The sequence below is a fragment of the Balaenoptera physalus genome, assembly GCF_965194825.1.
Source record: "Balaenoptera physalus genome assembly, chromosome: 13".
Lineage (NCBI taxonomy): Eukaryota > Metazoa > Chordata > Mammalia > Artiodactyla > Balaenopteridae > Balaenoptera > Balaenoptera physalus.
This window is the reverse complement of record NC_138892.1, coordinates 105,637,250-105,657,594: the sequence shown is the minus strand read 5'-3', so window position 1 is coordinate 105,657,594 and position 20,345 is coordinate 105,637,250. Positions and strand designations below refer to the sequence as shown.

The 20,345-nt window shown below is 57.7% G+C and overlaps 1 protein-coding gene across 6 annotated transcripts in view; it reads right to left on the bottom strand.

Annotated features, from left to right (window-relative positions):
* The window catches only part of IQSEC3 (IQ motif and Sec7 domain ArfGEF 3), a 100,115-nt gene that overhangs the window by 33,003 nt on the left and 46,767 nt on the right, over window positions 1–20,345 (bottom strand). For 5 of the 6 annotated variants that reach the window (XM_082422066.1, XM_082422065.1, XM_082422067.1 and 2 more), the window contains exons 3-5: window positions 18,431–18,707; window positions 5,713–6,812; window positions 3,616–3,777 (exon numbers count right to left, since the gene is read on the bottom strand). In XM_082422066.1, coding sequence (XP_082278192.1) covers window positions 3,616–3,777; window positions 5,713–6,812; window positions 18,431–18,707 — 1,539 coding nt within the window. The remainder of the gene's footprint in view (window positions 1–3,615; window positions 3,778–5,712; window positions 6,813–18,430; window positions 18,708–20,345) is intronic. The other variant, XM_082422068.1, reaches the window with a different exon arrangement.

The following is a 20,345-nucleotide window of genomic DNA, read 5'->3' as shown; positions in this document are numbered from 1 at the left end:
GGTTGAATGTCACCGGCGGGGGCGGGGGCACGTGCAGAATCCCAGTGAAGCCTTCCCGGCCTGGACACATGGCACTGGGTGACTGTCATTGTGTGTTTTCTCTGGTGGGAGTAAGGAGGAGGCAGTGGATCCTGAAGGGTTCCGAGAGAGCTGGCTTGAGTGGCAGGGAGATACCCAAAACCCCAGCGTCTTGCTGCCCTGCCAGTGCCCGTGCCTTCCTGCTTCTTCGTCCTCTCCAGGCACCTCGCCGCAGACAAACCACGCAGTCGGCACGCTGCAGACCTGGGGGAGGAGGGCTCCTTTCCACGGAGCTGCCATGTGCAGGCCGAGTCTGCCAGGGCCTCAGAGCCCAGGGCCTGCCAGGACAAAGCACGAGGGACTGAGGCGCTCACTGTGGCAGAATTGGGGCTCAGCTCTGTACTCGACCCCCCCACAGTGCCCACTGGAGGCTCGTGGGCCCCTCACCTCTCCTTCCACGTTCCTCCTTGCATCTCTCCCCGTGGAGACCTGGGTCTATAACTTCCCTGAGGCCACGAGCCAGGCCTGTTCCTCCCCCCGCCGCCCCGACACGTACACACGTGGGATGCCCAGTGCAGCCCTATTCCCAGCATACAGTAGGCACTCAGTATTTGCTGAATGAGTGGTGAATGGCCATCTTGTTCCCCCGTGAACGCTGGCACCCCAGCCCCACCCTGGAGCCTGAGGGCTGCTCTGGGCAGCTCTGGCAGGATGACAAGGCTTGTTCAGGGCAAATGATTGTGCATGACGCCAGGGTGCTACAAACGCACTAAGGAAAGACGATAGATTCACCGGCACTGGAGGGACCTCTGAGATCACGCAGCTCAACCCTCTCTCTTTACAGATGAGGAAGCCTGGAGCAGAAGTGACTTGCAAAAGCTCCAGAGCGTGTTAGGAGCAGAGCAGGGGCCAGCGCCGGACCCTCAGGTCCAGCCACCTCTCCTGCCACCACACTGCCTTCTCATCCAAGCCTGAGCCCGCTCAGCCGCCAGCCCTAGACCCCAGCCCACCTCCCCTCTCGGCGCAGGCAGCAGCGGCTGGTCTGAATCTCCAGCCCACATGATCTCCCAGGGAGGATGGCAATTAGTTTCCATTGTGCTGCTCAGCACAACCTGGGCTGCAGAAAAACCGCGTGTTCCCAGAGCTGCAGATCGACAGGGGCCTAGCAGGTCAGAGTTCCGGAGCCAGGCCACATGGGGTCTGGAAAGGCAGAAGAGAACAGACAAGGCAGTCAGGGCCTGGGAGTGGAGCAGTCACCCCTGCCCCAGAGCAGAGGGACAAAGCGGGGTCACCCAGGGGGTGTGGGGCAGTGGGAAGGAATGAAGCCATCGGGCGCAGCACCTCTACTCACTCTCCAGTGGAAAGGGGACAAAGGCAAATGAAAAGTTCATGCCGGACAGATGAACCAGACAGAGGAAAGCAGGAAAGGAAGGAGACGGAAAACCTGACCTTTCTCCTCTTCTGTCATTTCCTCGAGGCATCCCCCTCAGGGCACCCACACAGCAGGGGTGGTGGGATGGGGAAGGGGAGCCCGAGGGAGAGGAGGAAGATAAAGAAATGCCATCCATTTATGGGTTTAGGCACTCAGAACACCAGTTCTGGGAGGAACAGCTGATTGTCCAAAGCCACCAAGAGTCAGAGGCAGGAGCTGGCTTCTGTCAACTAAGGGCCATCAGGGATTTCAAGGTCCCTTGAATGGGTCCAAGCCCCCTCTCTTCTGACCGCACTCAGGTAACAACTATCCCATCAGGAATTTAGGAATGTGACAGGGATTCCCAAGCACAACGATCTACCCTCCTAACCCAACCCCTCCACCCTCCAGGCGTGGAAATGCAGGCCCAGAGAGCAGAGACTGTCCCAAGACACGGCAGCAAGACTGCTCCTAAAGAGAAGACAGGTGTCTGAGTCCCACCCTGGGGACACTGCCAGTGACTCCATGCTGCTAAGCCCCGGAGCAGGCGCCCCCAGCCCTCTGTAGCAGGCGCCCCCAGCCCTCTGTAGCAGGAGCCCCCAGCCCTCTGTAGCAGGCGCCGCCAGCCCTCTGTAGCAGGCGCCCCCAGCCCTCTGTAGCAGGCGCCCCCAGCCCTCTGTAGCAGGCGCCCCCAGCCCTCTGTAGCAGGCGCCCCCAGCCCTCTGTAGCAGGAGCCCCCAGCCCTCTGTAGCAGGAGCCCCCAGCCCTCTGTAGCAGGAGCCCCCAGCCCTCTGTAGCAGGCGCCCCCAGCCCTCTGTAGCAGGCGCCCCCAGCCCTCTGTAGCAGGAGCCCCCAGCCCTCTGTAGCAGGAGCCGCCAGCCCTCTGTAGCAGGCGCCCCCAGCCCTCTGTAGCAGGCGCCCCCAGCCCTCTGTAGCAGGCGCCCCCAGCCCTCTGTAGCAGGCGCCCCCAGCCCTCTGTAGCAGGAGCCCCCAGCCCTCTGTAGCAGGAGCCCCCAGCCCTCTGTAGCAGGAGCCGCCAGCCCTCTGTAGCAGGCGCCCCCAGCCCTCTGTAGCAGGAGCCGCCAGCCCTCTGTAGCAGGTCCCTGCTGCTTCAAGAGCAAGTACAAAAGGAAGAGTTTCTCCAGGACTCCTGGGGAAACACTTCGGCGACTGTACCCAAGGAGAAGGGGGTGGGGAGAGAAGTGGGGAGGGCTCCTTACAGAATGGTGACCTTCGAGAAGGAAGTGAGCTTAGGGGGGGCCCAGAAGAGAGGAGGAGCATCGGGAGAGGCACGGGGAGAGACAGGGCTCCGGAGCAGACTTCACGGGGCCTTGCCGCCTCTCTGCCAGAGGAGAGGTGGCTCCAAGGCCCTGCTCCTCAGCCCCAGGGAGTGCTCCCCCTGCCCCGGGGCTCGCCTACCTATCCACGGCACCACACCCACGAAGCAGAGCCCTAGCAAAAGCGGCCCCCTCACCCCCGCCAAGTCCCCCATCTCCTGGACTTTAAAACAATTGTTTTGATTGTGTGACCTCGCACACACAGCCCCAAATCCCACATCTACTGGACTTTAACCTTGGTGGTCAGTCTACCTTTATGGAATCATAGTACTTTCTGGCTCTAAAACCCCTCAGTCTAACCCCTTCTGTTTCTGCCTCATGTTTCCCCCACGATATAAAGCGGACACTCAGGGGCTGGGGGGCTGGACAGGTGGCAGGAGAGGGTGCTGAAGGGCCGGTCCCCCAGGTGGAGATGGCCCCAGAGGTGACACGGCCTTCTTCTTTTTTCAGGCTCACTCTCTTGCCTTTTGGTCTCCCTTGACCATTTCTGCGCCAGCCCCAGCCCCAGCCCCGCCCCATCCCCATCCGCGGCCCTGTCCCCATCCCTGTCCCCATCTCCGTCCCTGTGTCCCCATCCCCATCCACAGTGCCACGCAGAGGAGCACCTTGGCTCAGTAAGCGGCAGAATGACTGGAGGGGAGGCAGATGATTGGCTAAGGACCATGGGGATTCTGGCTCCTGGACCAATCAGGAAGCCACCAGGACTGGAGCCAGGACTTCTGGGAATCCACCCAGACGTTACAGGTCCTGTCCTCCCCGTGGCCTTCCCCAGCTGAGGTCCCAGGCCGCCCAGGAGATCCGGGAGGGCGGGCCAGGAGGGCGGGGAGGAGCCCGAGGCGGGGCACTCACTCGAGCACGTCGCGGTTGAACTGCTTCTTGCTGTTGCCCAGGAACTCTCCGATCATCTGGCGGCTCAGGCCCTTACGCTGGAGCAGGAAATGGGCCACTCCGATGGGGGTGTCGGGGATGAAGCCTCGAGAGATCAGGAACTGGATGCCCTTGTCCGGGTTTCTGGGGGTGGGGTGGGGAGGGGAGGAGGGGTAGAGAGTGAGGCAAGTCTCCCCATGATGCCTTTCCTCCTTTTCTTCCTGCCTAGAGAACCCACAAAAGTGCCTGGAGGTCCTTGGGCAGAATTCCCAGGAAATGTCAGCATTCCTTCCACTGCAGAGGGGCTCCCCTTAAAAAGCCCCTCTCGCCACGTTCTCCCGAACCTCCCTGCACAGGAGTGAAGATGGTGCAGGACTGGGGAGGTCTGGCCAAGTAGATTCCAGAGCAGGTGGAGAGGTGTCCCTTCCGTCTTGCTGCCTCAGTCCCACTGGATCTGACCCTGAGGTCCCCAAGCCCTTCCTCCCGCCTGTATCCTGCTGTCTCTACTCAGGACCCATGCTCGAACCGGGAGGGCAGAGGAGACTGGGAGATGGAGGTGGGATCTCCTACCACACCCCTCTTCCCTGTGTGTGGCAGACACAAGAAAGACCCTGCTCTTCAGGGTTGACTTTCCCAGGCTTGAGTCTGTGTGTGGGTGTGGGTGTGAGTGCTGTGTCTTAAGGCACATGTGCTCCCAGCTTGGTCTGCAAATCCATGCTGCTCCCTGAGCTGGAGCTTACTGGTCCAGGAGAAGATAAGCACAGAAATAGAGGCTAAGCCTTTAGACCCTTTTATAGCACGTTGACATTTTCAGGACAACCAAGCATGTGACTGTTTTTCTAGCAACTCATTTTAACTGTATTTTACAGAAGTATCAGCCCACAACATACTGGGTAAAAACCCAAACTGGTCCTTCGCTGTAGACAACCTGAGAACCGCTGCCTTGTGGGATGCGAGTACCTGTGCGCAGAAGCGAGGGCAGGGCTGTGCTCAGCAGGGTGGCAGCCTGAGCTGCAAGAAGCAGCACTGGGAGTCACACGGCTCTGACGTCACCCAGCCCTGCCGCTTACTAGCTGTTTCTCAGGGCTCAGCTCACCTCGCCTGTGGGAGCCTCTTTCCTGTTCTGTAGAATGGCGTAATGCTGCTCCCTCTAGAGATTGTTAGGAAGTCTGCAAATGTTTTATGTCAGGTGAGCTATGAACAGTAGCTATTCCCCCTAGAAGATAAGCTGCTTGAGACCAGGGGATGTGTCTTGCTCATCTTCGTGGTTTCCGTGCCAAGCACTGCAAAAATAACTTCTGAATGCATAAATGAACACACAGGTGAATGGTCTCTGCTCAGTCCTCACTGATTAGGCGGGAGGGATGCCGTGCTTCCCGGCTCAGGGCTCTGAAGGAAGGGGTGAGTGGAGGGTGGAGACGAGCGCCTCATGTACTTGAAATCTCCACAGGATGGGCATGTGTGTTTCCTCTGCTTGCCACCAGCTGTATACCTCTTGGTTGCAAGGAAGTTCTGGCTGGGGGCTCTGAGCTATGGTGGTCGTTCATTTCTCTGCTCCCACGCCCCTGTTCTCTTCTGCTTCACCTCTGCTTGCTAGACACTCCCCTCCTATCCGCCCCCCGCACCCCCATTCCTCGCGCTAGGTCTCTCCTCCCCCCACCCTTTCCTCCTTTGATCACTGCCTCTTGTCTCCGTGTCATCAACCCCATGAGACTGATATTCCCTGTTTCCTTAACTTCATGTCCTACCCGAATGCTTTCTGCTCAAGCCTTATACTACTCGTACTATTATTTACTTAATACTGCATTTTCTCTGAAATTTTCTCACTTTCCAAAGCCTAGCTTCATCTAGCAGTACTGGTGGTTAAAGCATAGGTTTCAGGTGTTTTAACCCTAATCTTTAACATAAACTCATATCCATTAAAAAGAGAATGAGTATTCCCACACTAGCTCAAGGATCAGGCGTGGCCCAGAGGCCACCTGGGAGGACCTTGGGACGACCTTGGGACGACTCGGGCCATTCCCGGGCCCGCTGCCCACCCATAAGCGCAGCCCCTGCCCCGCACCTCCTGGAACTTACATGTTGAAGAGGTTGAGGCCGATGCGGTAGAGCCGCTTGCGCAGGGTGTCGGTGGAGAGCGTGGGAGACCTGCAGCTGGCCGGGTTCTCGCAGTGGTAGCGCGGCAGGCTCAGGATCATGGCCTGCAGGGCCTCCTTGGAGGCCGAGGCCGACGCGGCCGATTTGGTGGACGTACTGCTGCTGCTCAGCTGCTCCGAGTTGTCGCCGGCCTCGGCCTCCGACCCCTTCACCGCCTCCTCGGCCTCCTCCTCTTCGTCTTCCTCCTCCTCCTCCGCCGCCGCCGGTACCGCGGCCCCAGGGGGGCTGGCGCGCACGGCACCGTCCTCGGCTCCTGCCTCTGCGTTCGCGTCCTCGGCGGGCACGTCCCCCTGGCCGGCGCTGGGGGCCTCCGGGGCCTCCTGCCCGCCGGCCTCGTCCTGCTCGGCCTCGCCCGCCGCGGACTCTGCGGGGGCTGGGGCCGTCGGCGCGCCCAGGCAGTTGGCCACGGACAGAGCCGTGGAGGAGGACACGGAGATGTTCCGGCTGGCGATCTGCACGGTGACGTCCCGGAAGGCCATCATGAGGGTGCTGCCGTGGCCCTGGGGCGGGCCGGCGGGCTCGGCGGGCTCGGCCCAGTCCCCCGGGTGGGCGCCCTCGGGCTCCCGCGCCTCGGTCTCCAGGCCCGGCGGCCCCGTGCCCGCGCGCAGGGCCCTGTGGACCTGGTAAGCGCCGCTCTCCTGCAGGGAGCACACGGTCTTGAGGCTCCAGGTGCTGAGGGCGTCGTCGATGGACTTGGCCAGGGACTGCACCTGCTCGGTGAAGGAGTCCTCCAGTTCGGTGAGCGTGCCCGCGATGGTGGGCGGCAGGGAGGGCGAGCGCGCCAGCGGCAGCCCCGAGAGGCCGCAGCCCTCCAGGAGCGCCCTCTCGGCCGCCAGGCTCTCGGCCGCGGGCGCGCGCGCCTTGCGCAGGGAGATGCGCCGCGGCAGGCGGCTCTCCAGGAGCGAGTTGCGGATCTTCTCGAAGTTCTTGCTGAGCTGGTACTGGCGGAAGGCGGTTTGGATGGTGCAAGCGGCGCGCCGGGACACCAGGTGGCCCCCGTACTTGTGTTCTAGCATTTCAATCTGCAGCGAAGACAGAGAGGCGCGGGAGCGCAGTTAGGGAAGGGGTGTGACAGTCCTTGAGAAAGACGGTGGCGGCGGCTGTCGACTGGGGCAGGGGGTGAGCTGGCTGAACTTTGGCGGGGGCGTAGGAAGGCACAGCTTGCGGGGACTGAGGGGCACATGTCTGAAAACCCTAGCATGCCATGGCCTGAGATGCCAAGGCTCCTAGAGGTGTGGGATGTAGGACTGGATTCTGGGATTGGTGATGCCAGGGGCAGGGGACGGAGGAGTTGCGGATGGTAGGAGGTGGTTATTTCCAAATGTTCGTATCAGAGATGCATACGGTAGTGTTTATGGCTGAAATGCATGACATCTTGAATTTGTATTAAAATACTCCATCAAAAAAAGTGGAAGGGTTAGATGAAACAACATTAATAAAACTTGTTGGAGCTGGGTGATGGTTAACTGGGAGTTCATTACACTATTCTTTCTACTTTTGTGTATATTTTTAAATAATAGAAAATTGAAATTAAATAGGCTAAAAAACATTGCCGCTATTCCTGTTCACCTGCTTTCTTTCTCAGCATTGATGTCATGCATTGGGGTCGTTTCCTGTTCCTGGGAGCCTCATAAGGGTTGGGATTGGGGTTGGATCATCTCTGCGTTCGCAGCACCCAGCCCAAGGGCTGGCACAGGATAGAGCTCAATAAACGTGAATTTCATAAAAAGACAGATGGATGATGGATGGATGTTTCAACAGGCGGAGTCCCTCCAGGCTACCCTGCTCCGCAATTCCAGTCACCTCTGTTTCCAACAATGGGAGCTGTTACAACCAGGGCAGGGCTTGGTGGGGCTGGCTGGCGGGGGCCGGGGTGGGGACGGCACTGCCTCATCTGGGCAGATGTGAACCCAGGAAAACTTCTGGCACTGGCCAGTCTGTCTTCAAGGCCCTTCCTCCCCTCCTCTCAGCTCTGTCCCCCATCTGCGGTCTTTTCTCCTCCTTGGGTTGCTAAGCTCTCACTTTTTCTCTCTTATCAAAAACCTCTCAGGAAAGGACTAGAAAGACATTCCCCCTGAGGTGTGAATGACCAGTAACAGTTAGCAGTGCTCCTTCCTAGAGATTTTTGCACTTAAATAACAGACAAAGCCTGTGTGAAGGGGACGGACAAAATGGTAGCACTGTGGTGGGTTCCATCAGTCCTTAGGGAAGCTTGGGAAGTGAGAAAGTATTCCTGGGCCCTGAAACTATGTCCTATTCCCAGCCGTACACTCCACTTACACAGAGTAGCCTTCCTGAACTAAGAATTGGGACAGGTGGCTGAAATTAATAACTCAAGGCAAGGGCTTCCCTGGTGGCGCAGTGGTTGAGAATCTGCCTGCTAATGCAGGGGACACGGGTTCGAGCCCTGGTCTGGGAAGATCCCACATGCCGTGGAGCAACTAGGCCCGTGAGACACAACTACTGAGCCTGCGTGTCTGGAGCCTGTTCTCCGCAACAAGAGATGCCGCGACAGTGAGAGGCCCGCGCACCGCAATGAAGAGTGGCTCCCGCTTGCCGCAACTGGAGAAAGCCCTTGCACAGAAACGAAGACCCAACACAGCCAAAAATAAATAAATAAAATTAAAAAAAAAAAAAACTCAAGGAAAGAACAACATCAGTCCCCCATCCTCCCCCTGGATCATGGGGGGAGGGGTACAGATACAAAGGCCAAATTTCATCCCCCAATACAAGGAACACTTCACCGCGCTTCCCGCTCCCCCAGGGACTGCAGCTGGACTGACTACTTCCCAACCACCCCGGCAGCCCCCTCTGTTCCTTCCCTGTGGGTGCCCCACAGCTGGACCAGCAGAGACACCCTCCTAGCCCAGGAGACCTCATAGATACAATCCCAACGCCCGGGGACAAGCCCAGGTAAACGGGACCTCCTCAATGTGTCTTGGGCTCTTCCTGTCTCACCATCCAATGCCCTTTCCCATCCCCAAGCCTAGTGGCATTATGCTGCCTCTCTCCCCACATCCAATGCTTCTCTCTGAAGAGACTTGGAAAACGTATTCCCATTAAGGTTTAGAAGGCCACTAAGTCTTCCTATAGGACTCCTCCCAGAAGCATTTGCAGCGCACAAGGTGCAAGGCCTTAAGCAGAAGGCAGGAAGCTCTCCTGGGACTCATGACCCTGGTGTTGTAGGGACATCCAAGGCGCTCTTATAAAGCACGCCAAGTGTATTAGTTGTCTCCTGCTGCAGAACAAATTGCCACAAAGGCAGCCGCTTAAAACAGCACCGTTTATTTCCTCACAGCTCTGGAGGCCAGCGGTCTGGGCACAGCTCAGCTGGGCTCTCGGCTCGGGATCTCACCAGGCTGACATCAAGGTGTCAGCTGGGACTGCAGTTTCATCTACGGGTCGGGGCCCTCTTTCAAGCTCACTCCTGTTGGCAGGTTTCAGATCCTGGAGGTTTAAGACTGAGGCCTCAATTACCAGAAGCTGCCTGCTGTTCTCTGCCACCTGGTCCCCTTCACAACGCGGTCGTTTGCTCCTTCAAGGCCAACAAGAGAGCCTCCGTCTGAAGCCTCACTGCCTTTAAAGGGTTCACCTGATTCATTCAGGCCACCCGGGATGACCTCCCTTTTGACTAACTCAATGTCAACTGATTGGTAACTTAATCGTAGTAGTGACACCCATCATATACACTAGTCCCGCCCACACTCCGGGGGAGGGGATTATATAGGTGTGTCCACCGGGAGCAGGAATCTCTGGGGCCCTCTTAGAATGCTGCCTACCATACCAATTGGACAGTTGCCTGTGGGCCTTTATCTAGGTGTGACCTCATGCGCCCAGGAGCCCCAGAGAAACACAGGTATCTGCCTCTGATGCATTCTCCTCCTGCTTCTGCAGAAATCACACCAGAAGGAAGAGAGCATTGTAGCTCCTGAGGCCCAGAATCGGCCTTGGTTTAGGCAGGAAAGTCCTCCAAGGGGAAGAGTAGGGAGGGAGGGGAACTGACCGCTCACCTGCCTCCTTCTCGCAAGTTCCACCTCCCATTTACCCCTCCCCAAGCACCATGAGCAACTGACCCCAGACAGGAATTCACATCTCCTTCCTCCCTGGCCTGCTCATAGGTCTAGGGAAACCCCTGGCCCAAGAGCTTCTCTTCAGATTATGAGACGCTACTGGCAATAGAGGGAAGGTGTGAAATCCCACTGCCTGAAGTGTTTCCAAAATGGTGAAAGGTCCACCCCCTGGCATGGTGTCATCCCACCTGGAGGCAGAGGCTGGCTGAGATAACTGAGGAGACTTCTTCTACCGGCCAGTGTCCCTGCTTCACCCAAGGAGAGAAGAAAACCAGATTTTAAATTCTTGAATCTGTTCCATCAAGTCCTCCACTAGACTGTAAACCCTATGAAGGCAGACTTTGCCTGCCATGCTCGCTGCTCTATCCCCAATGCTTAGAGTACATAGTAGATCTTCAATGAATATTTATTGACTAAATTAAAACCTTCCTAATCTGACCGTAACTTTTCTCTCCCGCGCTGATGATTTCACCCCCTCTGGCCTCCTTTGTAAATTTACTTCATCCCCTAGTCTCTCCTACTTGCATTTCCAGCCTCTACCCTGGTATTGACTCCTTTCCACCAGCCTACAGACCCTCCTTAATGTCCCAGGCTGAAACATGACCCTGCTTGACTCCCCTGCTCTGGGGCACTAGCCCAATCTCTTTGTATTTTTCCACCAAACCTATAGGAGGACTAGTCTGCTCGCTCTGCCTCAGTCCGTGAGCAAATGCCGAACCACTGGCCAGCCCCGTATGCCCTGACTCCTTGCAGCTGCCTCCTGCTCCCACCAGACTTCTGAAACGACTCTCAGAAAGGTACTGATGACCTTCAGTCACTAGATCCCATCCTCAACCTTCCTCCCCATCCTTTCTGCAGCTTTGATACTTTATCACCTTGAAACTTTGTCCTCCGCTCTCATGACCCAGTCTATCTTGGTTTTCCTGTCTCCATACAGCTCCTTGATCCTATATTCTGACCACAGGGTCCCTAACCGTGCTAGTTACGAGTCATATGTGTGCTCTCTTCCATTCTCCAGACACATTTCAATGATTTTCCTGTGCATTTCTGGACGTCTTCCTTGACTTCTATGTTGGAAGTCTTTAGAGCAGCCCCCTGGTAGCTGATAATTAACAGCTGATGAAATGAGAACTATCTCATGCAGAGCCTTCGTGGCAACTCTAAAGGTGTCCCGCGGGCTAATATCTTCTCACCTCTTGTCTGAGAACCTCGCCTTCCATTGTAACTTCACTCTGATAGGTGGATGAGCAAGCCCATAGGGGAAATACCCAGTCCCAGATCTGCCTCTTCCCTGCTGGTTGACCTTGGCAAGTTTCTTAACGTCTCTGAATCTCAGTTTTCTTATCTGTTAAATGAAGCTAATCCTGCTGAGTCTGTAGCTTGTTGCGAGAATTAAATTATTTCCCGTAGCACCTGGCACACAGTAGGTGCTCAATAAGTGGTAGCAGTTTGATGTTGACAGTGATGATTCTGTGACTCTCAACTCTCCATTCCTAGACTCCATCCTAGACCTATATTTCCAAGAGCCCATCGTCTCCCCCGGCTCACCCAAACCAGCTCTGGATGACGTCCTTATTCACCTAACAGCACCCCGGCTACAAGGTCATGCAGTCTGGGGACCTCGCTTTTGTCCCTGGGTCCGCCTTTGCCTTATCCTCCGCATTTGTCAGGCTGAAAGTCCTATAGCGCCCCCCCTCCATGCCTTTTGCAATCATCCTGAACTTTCCACCAGACTGTCACCACGTGGGGCTCTCCTGGACCCCCCCATTTGGACCACTCTGACAACCCCCCAACTGCTTCCCTGCTTCCTGCTCCAGCACCATCCGCCTTGTACTATATTCCCCTGAGCAGTATCCTCAGAGAGCGGGTGTAAACACAGGACTTCCAGCGCTTGAGACCATTGCCCTAAATAAGTGTAAACACCATCTCCTGGGGGTCTGGCGCTGAGCAGCCTGGCCCCGCCTACCCCCCCAGCCCCTCCTACTACGCGGAGTCCACGCTCACGCGCCAGCCCCGCCTCCTGCTCCCCCCCCCCTCCCCCAACTAGGCTTTCCTGCTCTGATCTCTTGCTCAGCCTCACCTCCCACTCTCATGCCCTCTCTTCCAGGCAAAACGTTTCCCCTTTCTTCAAATGTGCCTCCTCCACGAAGCCTCCCAGTTCCCCCAACCGGAACGGGGTGTCCCTGCCCTGAACCACGCCCCACCCCCGAGAAGGTTGTTTGGTGCTTCTCTTTGACACTCAGTTTCCCCTACTAATCTTGGTGGTATTCATCTAACTTAGGCTTCCCTCCCCCCTCCCCTCCCCAAGACTCCACTGAGCATAAGTTATTGGAGGCCCCGGATGTGGCCTTCTCATCGTCTGGTGCACGGACGGCCTCAGCCCAGAGCCTGGCCCGAAGCCACTGCTCACGACGGTCTCTGAATTCAGTTGAGGGATCGTCACCGTTTGTTCCCATCGTCTAACACAGCCGGCTCCCACTCATCCTGGCCTCGTGCCTGCTGCCCACAGTGTCCCCCACCGCTTCCTTCGCATCCTGCGCGGCCCGCTCGGTGCCGCCTCAGCACCCCAGACGGTGCGTCACAGGCGGGACAGCGTAATCCGCCTCTGCATCCCCCGTGCCCAGCGCTGAGCCAGACCCGTGTTTGGGGCTTAATCAATGTTTGCGGCCGTGAACTAAACTGAACTCTCGCCTCTGCGCCAGGGGAAATGCAGTCCAGGCTGTCTTCTGGATCTGGGCTTGGAGCCAAAGGCTGTACCACCGGCCCCGCCCCCCATGTGCATTCCCCTCCCCCCATTATCACAGGCCTTGGAGAATCGGTGGTTCCCCGGGTCAGCTCCATCCGCCCCAGCCAGGCCCCGCTCACCTCCCTGACCCTGTTCTTACCAGGGCCAGGCCAGAGAGCTGAGGCACCAGCTCGTGGGAGGGAGGGGTCCCTGGGCCCACCGGCCAAGGAGCAGCTCCGCCCACTTCTCTCGAAGCCCCGTGAGTCCTGGGTAACTTCGGCCTCCCTCCCCCCAGGAGCGCCATCCCTCGGCTCCTGCGGGGAGGCAGGGGGCGGGGCTGGGGGCTGTCTCGCTAACGAGCCTTCCGTGTTCGTCAGAGCACGCTCGCTCTTCCAAGCTGCTGCCGGGCTGAGCCCGACAGGGCCTCTGAGGGACGCTGGGGCACCAGGCCCGGGCCAGGGGCGGGGACGGGTCCCACGTGCGCCAGGATTTCTCAGTGGAGAAGATTCAAGCAGTCCGTGGTGTGAGTCTGCAGACCTTGGCGAGGCGAAACTCCCACCTCACCTGAGGCTCCGGGGCAGAGTCGGGAGGGGAGAGGAGCTTCGGAGGGGCGCGGGGGGGGGGCCCGCAGGACGGGTGGCCTGCACTGAGCAGGGTTGTTCTTCTCCGTGTGCCCACCTCCCTGCCCACCGTCCAAAACACAGAAAGTGTTAGCATGGCAAGGGGCACAGAGGCCTGCTGGGGAGCAGGGCTGCCCTGGGACCCTCTCCCGATGCAGCCAGGTAGGGGCGCTGGGGGAGAGCCGCGGCTCAGCTGCTCCCTGAGCCAGATGCTCCCTCGGGTGGGGCTGCTCCAGGAAGCCTGCTCTGAACACTGGTCGGGCTACCTGCCCTGTGCCACGCTCCCACAGTGCCCTGCACGCCGCTTCTGCAGAACCTACCCCTTCACCGCGGTGGCAGCAGATGGGGAGGGCTCTGGGTTAAAATCGTGGACTGTGGGGTCTGTTTTGGTTGTACCGGGGTGCACACCTAGGAATGAGTCCTTGGGCAAGTCACTTAACATCACTAAGCCTCAGTCTTCTCATTCCTAAGATGGGGAGAGTGACAGTCTCTAGCCCGAAGGGACACTGTGCAGATGGGGGAGATGACGCACAGAAAGTGCTCGGCACACTCAAGCACTGTCCCGAGTTGCAGTGCTGTTAGTGTCGCCTGTACCGTTCTGTGTCAGCGCCCACCACTGGCACCGGAGCTCCCTGAGACCCAGGACTGCGTCTCCCGCATCGCAGTGCCCCCAGGCCTCGCATGGGGCCCAGCTCAGCAGCTGTGCACTGCCGTTCCCTGAACCGAGACCACGGAGCGGAGCGACACCCTGGCACACCTTGCCTTCACCGCCACCCTCGGCAGGCTGGTCCACTGGGGCCCTCACGCCCGTGGTAGCGCTCTCACCTTCAGAGCGGGACAGAGCCTCAGACACAAGTGAGCAAACTGAGGCCCAGAGAGGGACAGTGACCTGGAAACATGGCCACCACTTCTCCCCTTGAGAGGCACCCCGTGGTGAGGCTGGACCCTGAGGCTTGGGGTCCAGGAGATCTGCTCTCCAGACAGAGGGCGCTGCCACCCAGGACCCTGACTCAGGAGCAGGGCCTGGATGCTGTGACCACAGCTGCACGGCCGCCGGGCTTGGACAACACAGAGACCTATGCAGTTTGGACATCCCAGATGGGCTCCAGTGGGCGCTCACCCACAGGAGCAGAGAACAGGACACAAACTCCCTAGGGAACCTGAATTTGGAAATCACGTCCGCGCCCTCTGTATCTCTGACATGGCCACTTCCTAAAGGAACCTCCCCGCAAGGGATCCACGTGCGCCCTACCTCTAGGGTGCGGCCCCAAGGATCACCCTGAGGTGCAGTGGGAGAGTTGGGGGCAGAGCAAGCGAGGAAGGCAGTCTCCTCCCTGTGGGGCCTCGGGGAGGGGCCGTCGGTGCACGGGGACTGGGAGAACAGGGAGGCCTGGGGGCCTCATTCATTCACTGGTTTGCTCATTCCTGTGTTCCTCCAGTACCCAGCAGTGCCCAGGCGCCAGGCTGTGCCGGGTGCAGGAACGACGGTGGGCACGGCCGGCAGCGCCCAATGCTCACCCCCAGGGAGTGCTCGCTCCTCGCCCCGACAGCGGAGGGAGCGGCACCCCAGCGGCGTTCAGAGCACCATCTGCTCACTCTGCGACAGCCTGGGCATGACAGAGCCCCTGCCCTCACGAGGGGGATGCGGCCAGACGGCAGAGTCCGCCGTGGGCACTCAGGAACAACACACACCCCGGCTCGGGACTCTGAGCCGAGACTGAAGTGTGAGCAGAGACCACCCAGGTGAGTGTGACCGGGGGACAGCAAGGCAGGATGTGGGGTTGGATCTGGGGGCGGAAGAGCCTGAAGTCCTTGTCCCCTAGAAAACGAGGGGCCGTGGGCGCCCCCATATGGGGTACCGTGACCGACGTGCTGCTCACAAGGAGAATGCAGCTGCGGTGCGGGGACCAGGTCCAAGCAGAGGGTCCATAGGAGGCTTCCCCAGGGGCACACAGGCCTAGGGCAGGGGCGGGGGGGATGGCAGGGGAGGGGGGGACTTGGGAAGTAGTTAAGAGTAGCATGGGGGGTGGGGGGCTGGATCAGACGCGGGGCGGAGAGAGGAGCCACGGAAAACACCTGGGATTTTGGGCTGGCTGATGGAGCGGGCCTGGCAGGTTGGTGAACTGGGGAGACAGTGATTGTCCCAGATCCCTTCCAGCCCAAGGACCACAGGATGTGGGTGACTCGTGAGGATCACAGGAGCAGAATACTAAATCCTGGATCTCAAAGAAAGCTGAGATAGAGTCAGGGCCTGGCCCAGGCTTCATGCCCATCCTCATCCCCTTCAGGTCACTGAACTGTTACTTTCCCCTCTTCATCCTTTGAGCATCTTCTCATGTCAGGCGCTGTGTCGGGCACCAGGGGTGTCATGATGGATGTCTTTGCCCTGCCTTAGAGGAGACGTCAAGTACACAGGAATGGTGATCCTGGGCTGAAGGGCTATGTCAGGGGACGCCTGGGTGCTGTGGGACCACTGAGAAGGGGCGTCCAACACAGCCTTGGGAGGGCGGGAAGAGCTGCCCGCGAGGAGGAAGGTGCAGGAGAGCAAGTCCTAAAGCAAGAGAAGGAGTGAATGAGGCCAGTGCAGGAGTAGGAGGGGAGTAGGAACGTTAGCGGTAGAGGCAAAGGGCTGTATGAGGCAACTGAGGCCCAGAGAAGTTAAGCAACTTGCCTAAGGTCACACAGTTCATCTGCAGAAGAGAGAGCTGTGGAGCTCCATCTTTTGTAAACGTGTGCTGTGTTTTTAGCCACTCTGTTCCCCTCAGTCCCTTTCTCCCCTCCTCTTCCCACCCCTAGCCTGTCTTGGCCTGGAGAGCTACACGGGCCAGGGGAGGCGGGCTGTTCCCCAGGGCACGGGGGCTCCACCACACCCCTACCAGCCCTCATCTTTCCTGCCCCACTGCTGCTGGCCTGACGTGCAAACCCATCTACTAGAGTTATGCCCACCATGAAAAAGGTCCACAGAGCCCGTCAGAACCGTGCACAACCCTCCCTACCCCACTAATCAGTTAGAATTAAACTAATTCCCTGCCCAAGCAGAAGCACCAGTTTCCTTTGGTGTTACTAACAGGATACTCCTTAAATTGAACTGTAATCTCTTTGGGGAGCAGGTAGGGACCATGTTTTTTTTTCTTTTTGGTACCCCACTCCCTCATTGCTTTACGCATCGCAGTTACTCAAAAAATATTCACTCGATAAGCTCTTACTCTGCCCGAGGCACTCTGCTGGACGCCAGGGGATGGGATGAATAGGACAGGGTCTCTGTCCTCAAGGGGCAGAGCCAAGTGGAACTGAGAGGACGTTCTCATCTGTGCCAGCTGACCGCCCACATCACAGCATGCGGTTCCAGATGGACTGCCTCCCAGCCCCTGCATGGGCTTTCTCTACCTCAGAAGCGCGACAGTCTACATTTTTAACAGCTCTAACTGTTAACTGAGCTAAAAACAAACCCCTTCCTCTCCTACAAGTTTCATGCATTAGTACCACTATTTTTACCTGGAATGATAGAAAATAATCTAATCCAGCCAATACACATTCAGCTCTTCCATGTTTAAAACTGGTTTTCATGTCTACAGTTTCCCTGTATGACCCCAGCCAGTTGTTTTCTTTCTTAGAAGAACCTTAGAACCTCAGGATTCTCTTTTTCCCTCTTAAGTGAAACCCCTAGAACCAGACAGCCTGACCAGTAACTAGTGGGGCTCCAGGCAGCCGCCCCCTTACACTGGGGGTTTTATCTACCCATCTCTGAAGGCTGCTGGACCCATATCGTTGGCAGCTGCTTCATTGGCTATTGATGCATCTTGAGCTTATAGTCAACTGAATCCCTAAGGCCTCTCACCCACGACCAAGCCTGCTCGTATTATAGTAGTGCTGTGGGATTTTCAAAGCTGAGAACAGAACTTTAGATTTTTCCCTCTTTCATTTGACTTTTTCCACTTAAACAATATTTCCTAATGAGTTTTTTTCTTTTTTTCAAATCTGGGATTCTGTCATCAAGGTATTAGCTTTTCCCTTTCAGCTTTGCATCAGTCCTTTTTCAAAATGGTTGAACTGGGCAGGACCAAGGACAGTGCCCCACTCAATGACCCTGGCATTGGCACCGATAGAAAAATCAGTGTTTTTTGACAATTCCGTCTGAGAACAGCCCACCCGACTCTATTGTCAACTAACCCACTTCCTATCCTGTCCACATAGCTACCACGGGAGATTTTGTCAAATACTTTACTGAAGCCTGGTGCACCACCTGCAGCCCCTGACCTTGGATAATAGCTCGACATCTATGCTGAAAGGAAGAAAAGACTTTGGTTGGGCTTGACTCAGTATTAGTGACTTTTCTATTAGCTTCGCTTCGAAACCTCACAGTCCGTTGGGTTAAAGAATGGTTCTCTAGAACCTACACATTTTGGAGCTAGAAGGGACCTCAGAGATGGTTCAAGGTCTAATTCCCAGTTTTGCTGATGAGGAAACCAAGGCCCAGAGTGCTTAACTGGCATTTTCCCAAGTCACAGAGGAGCTAGAACAAGGATCGGATCCCACATCTGTGCTCCAAGCTCAATGCTCTTTCTTAGCGATATTAAGTCATAAGTTCTTTCTCTAAATGCGTTCGCACATACACACACACACACAGATCTTCCTTCAGGTCTCTTAATTTTCCACCCAAACAAACCATGCCGTTATCATTTTGGAGGGTTCAGCTGGGACCCAGTGACTGACTACTTTCTCCTCCTGCTTCACAGAATGGAAGATGGAGGCTCAGAACTCCTCAGTGAAATTTGTTCTCCAATAAGGGGGTCTTTGGACTCCCCCAGTCTGGGCTAATCTTGGGACTCCTCAGTCTACCCGGAGGAGACCACTGTCTTCAAACCTCATTTGAGCCTGTGTGTGCCTGAGCTTGGGGCTGGCCCCTTGGGTGGGCAGGTAAGCCGGGCCATCTCTTCTGGGGGTGGGAAGTGTGTCAGCAGCTGGTCTCCCTGCAGTGGTAAGAGGGGCAGAGCCCTGAACACGCTGCCTGTGGGCCTGGCGTTACAAGGGTGACCCCTGCCACGTGAAGGCTGGAACTGGGCTGCAGGGAAGGGCAGTCACTTGGTTCAGTTTGGGAGAACTAGCGGCAAAGAGGTCTGCCTGCAGCAGAGGCGGCCTAGACAGGGGCATCCCTGGTACCCTGGACAGCGCCCGAGACAGGGCCCTTCACCACCCTTCCCACCCCCCTCGGAGGCCCTGGGTACCTGTTTATTCTTTAGGTCAAGGGAGAGTTCGTAATCGGAGGCGGCAGGGGCGTGGGAGCAGAGCGCCGTTGCCAGGGCAGGCTGCTGCCTGCTGGGGGAGGCCGCGCAGTGGAGGCCGGCCCGCGGGGAGGCGCCCCCCGCCCCCGGCCGCTCCTCCTCCTCCTGCAGCTCCTGGGCTTGAGCCTTCGGGGCGTGGGCACTGGGTCTGCCGGCCGCCGCCGCCGCCGCCGCCACGGAGTCCTCCGTGCCCGCACCGGCCTGGGCGCAGGAGCCATCACTGTGAACGAAAGGCAACGGTGCTCGGTTGGGGGGAGGGGCGGGGTGCATGTGAGTGCGGGGGAGGGGGGCTGGGGCCCTCTGGCAGCGATGGGCCTCACCAGAGGAGGGGCTGGTGGGGGCCTCCTGAGGTCCCCATTAGGGAAGGGCCCCAGCCCTGGAGGAGAGCCTGAACTTGCGGAGGGTCCCCGGGGGCAGAGGGAGGGAGTGGCTGGCACTGGCCACCGCTCAGGAACCTGCTTAGAAGCGGTAGAGCAGGTGCTTAAGGTAGACTACCTGGGTTCCAGGCTGGGCCCTGCCTCTTGTTGGCTCTGGGGCCCTGAGCAGGTTACGGAAGCTCACTTTTCCTCTGTTTCCCCATCTATAAAGCAGGAATAATACTAGTACCTGCCTCATAAGGATGCTGGAAGGCTTAAGCTAGTTGAAGTTCTTAATGCCGTGCCTGGCTCATGGTCCGAGCTCTCTGTGTGTTAACTACCGTGATTATCAGTGGTCTGGCTTTCTGGCCGGTGGCTTAAGTAGCTGGGAGGAAGCTGATCCTCGCTGACCCAGCTCCGTCTTCACACTGCCCCAAGGAGGCTGGGGGCAGGAGCGAGGCACATAGCCCTGGCTGGGGTTATGAAGTGTCTGTTCCTCCCCAGCCCCTGCTCTCTTCCCGTGGAGCCACCAGCAGGCTGGCCATAGCTGCTGCCCACCCGCCTCCTCTAAGACGACACTCTGGCTGCCCGGGGGCTGCTACACTCAGGTTGCTCCCCTCCCCGGCCAGCCTCTGGATTCTGCCCGTCCCCAAGGCCCAGTGCTGAGCCATCTCCTGCGTGAAGCCTTCCCGGTGTTTCCAGCTTTCAGGCTGCACCTGCTAGAACACCAGAGAGTCACCGCCTACTTCACAGAGGAGAAGCATCTCGGCTCACGGTGTGGGCTCCAGTGCAGCCCCACTACTGTGTGGCTTTGGTCAAGTGGCTTTTTCCCTGACCCCTGGTTTCCTCATCAGTATAGAGGAGGCACTAGTACCTGCCCTACGGGGTCATGCAAGGCGTAAGGGAGTCAGCGTATGTGAGGTGTTTAGCACAGTGCCCGGCACAGACAGACTAAGTGCTCTATAAACATTAACTCTTTTATTTCCCCCATCTCCCTTCCCCGCCGCCCCCCAGAGCCTGGCACTTGTATTCTATGCGAATCCCTCCTCCCCAGTTAGTGCTGAGCAAACAACGAAGGCTCAATAAACACTTGTTGAAGGATGAATTGAAGAGAACCCAAGGCCACTGGCATGGCCTCGGCAGTGGACAGAGTCCCTAAGGTTATCTAGTTCATCCTTCCCATCTCCCTTTTTCACGTATGAGGAGCATGGGTCCAGGGAGGTGGGCTGGCTCTGGTTGGAGGGCCAGTCAACCTTAGGACTTATTTCTTCCACGGCTTTGTCCCATGCAAGATGCCCCAAATCGTGCCAGAGAAGGGACCTCTTCAAGCTCTTGTTTCCACCCAAACTTTGGAGCCTCCTGGTGCTAGAATAACCAAGGGTGGAGTGAAGAATCCTCTCTTCATTCAACTTCATCCGTCCCCCCAGCACTCCCCTGCGCCCCCCCACCAAACATAGATAAAGAAGAGCTCATTGGCCAGCCCTAGCAACAGGGAGCCTCAA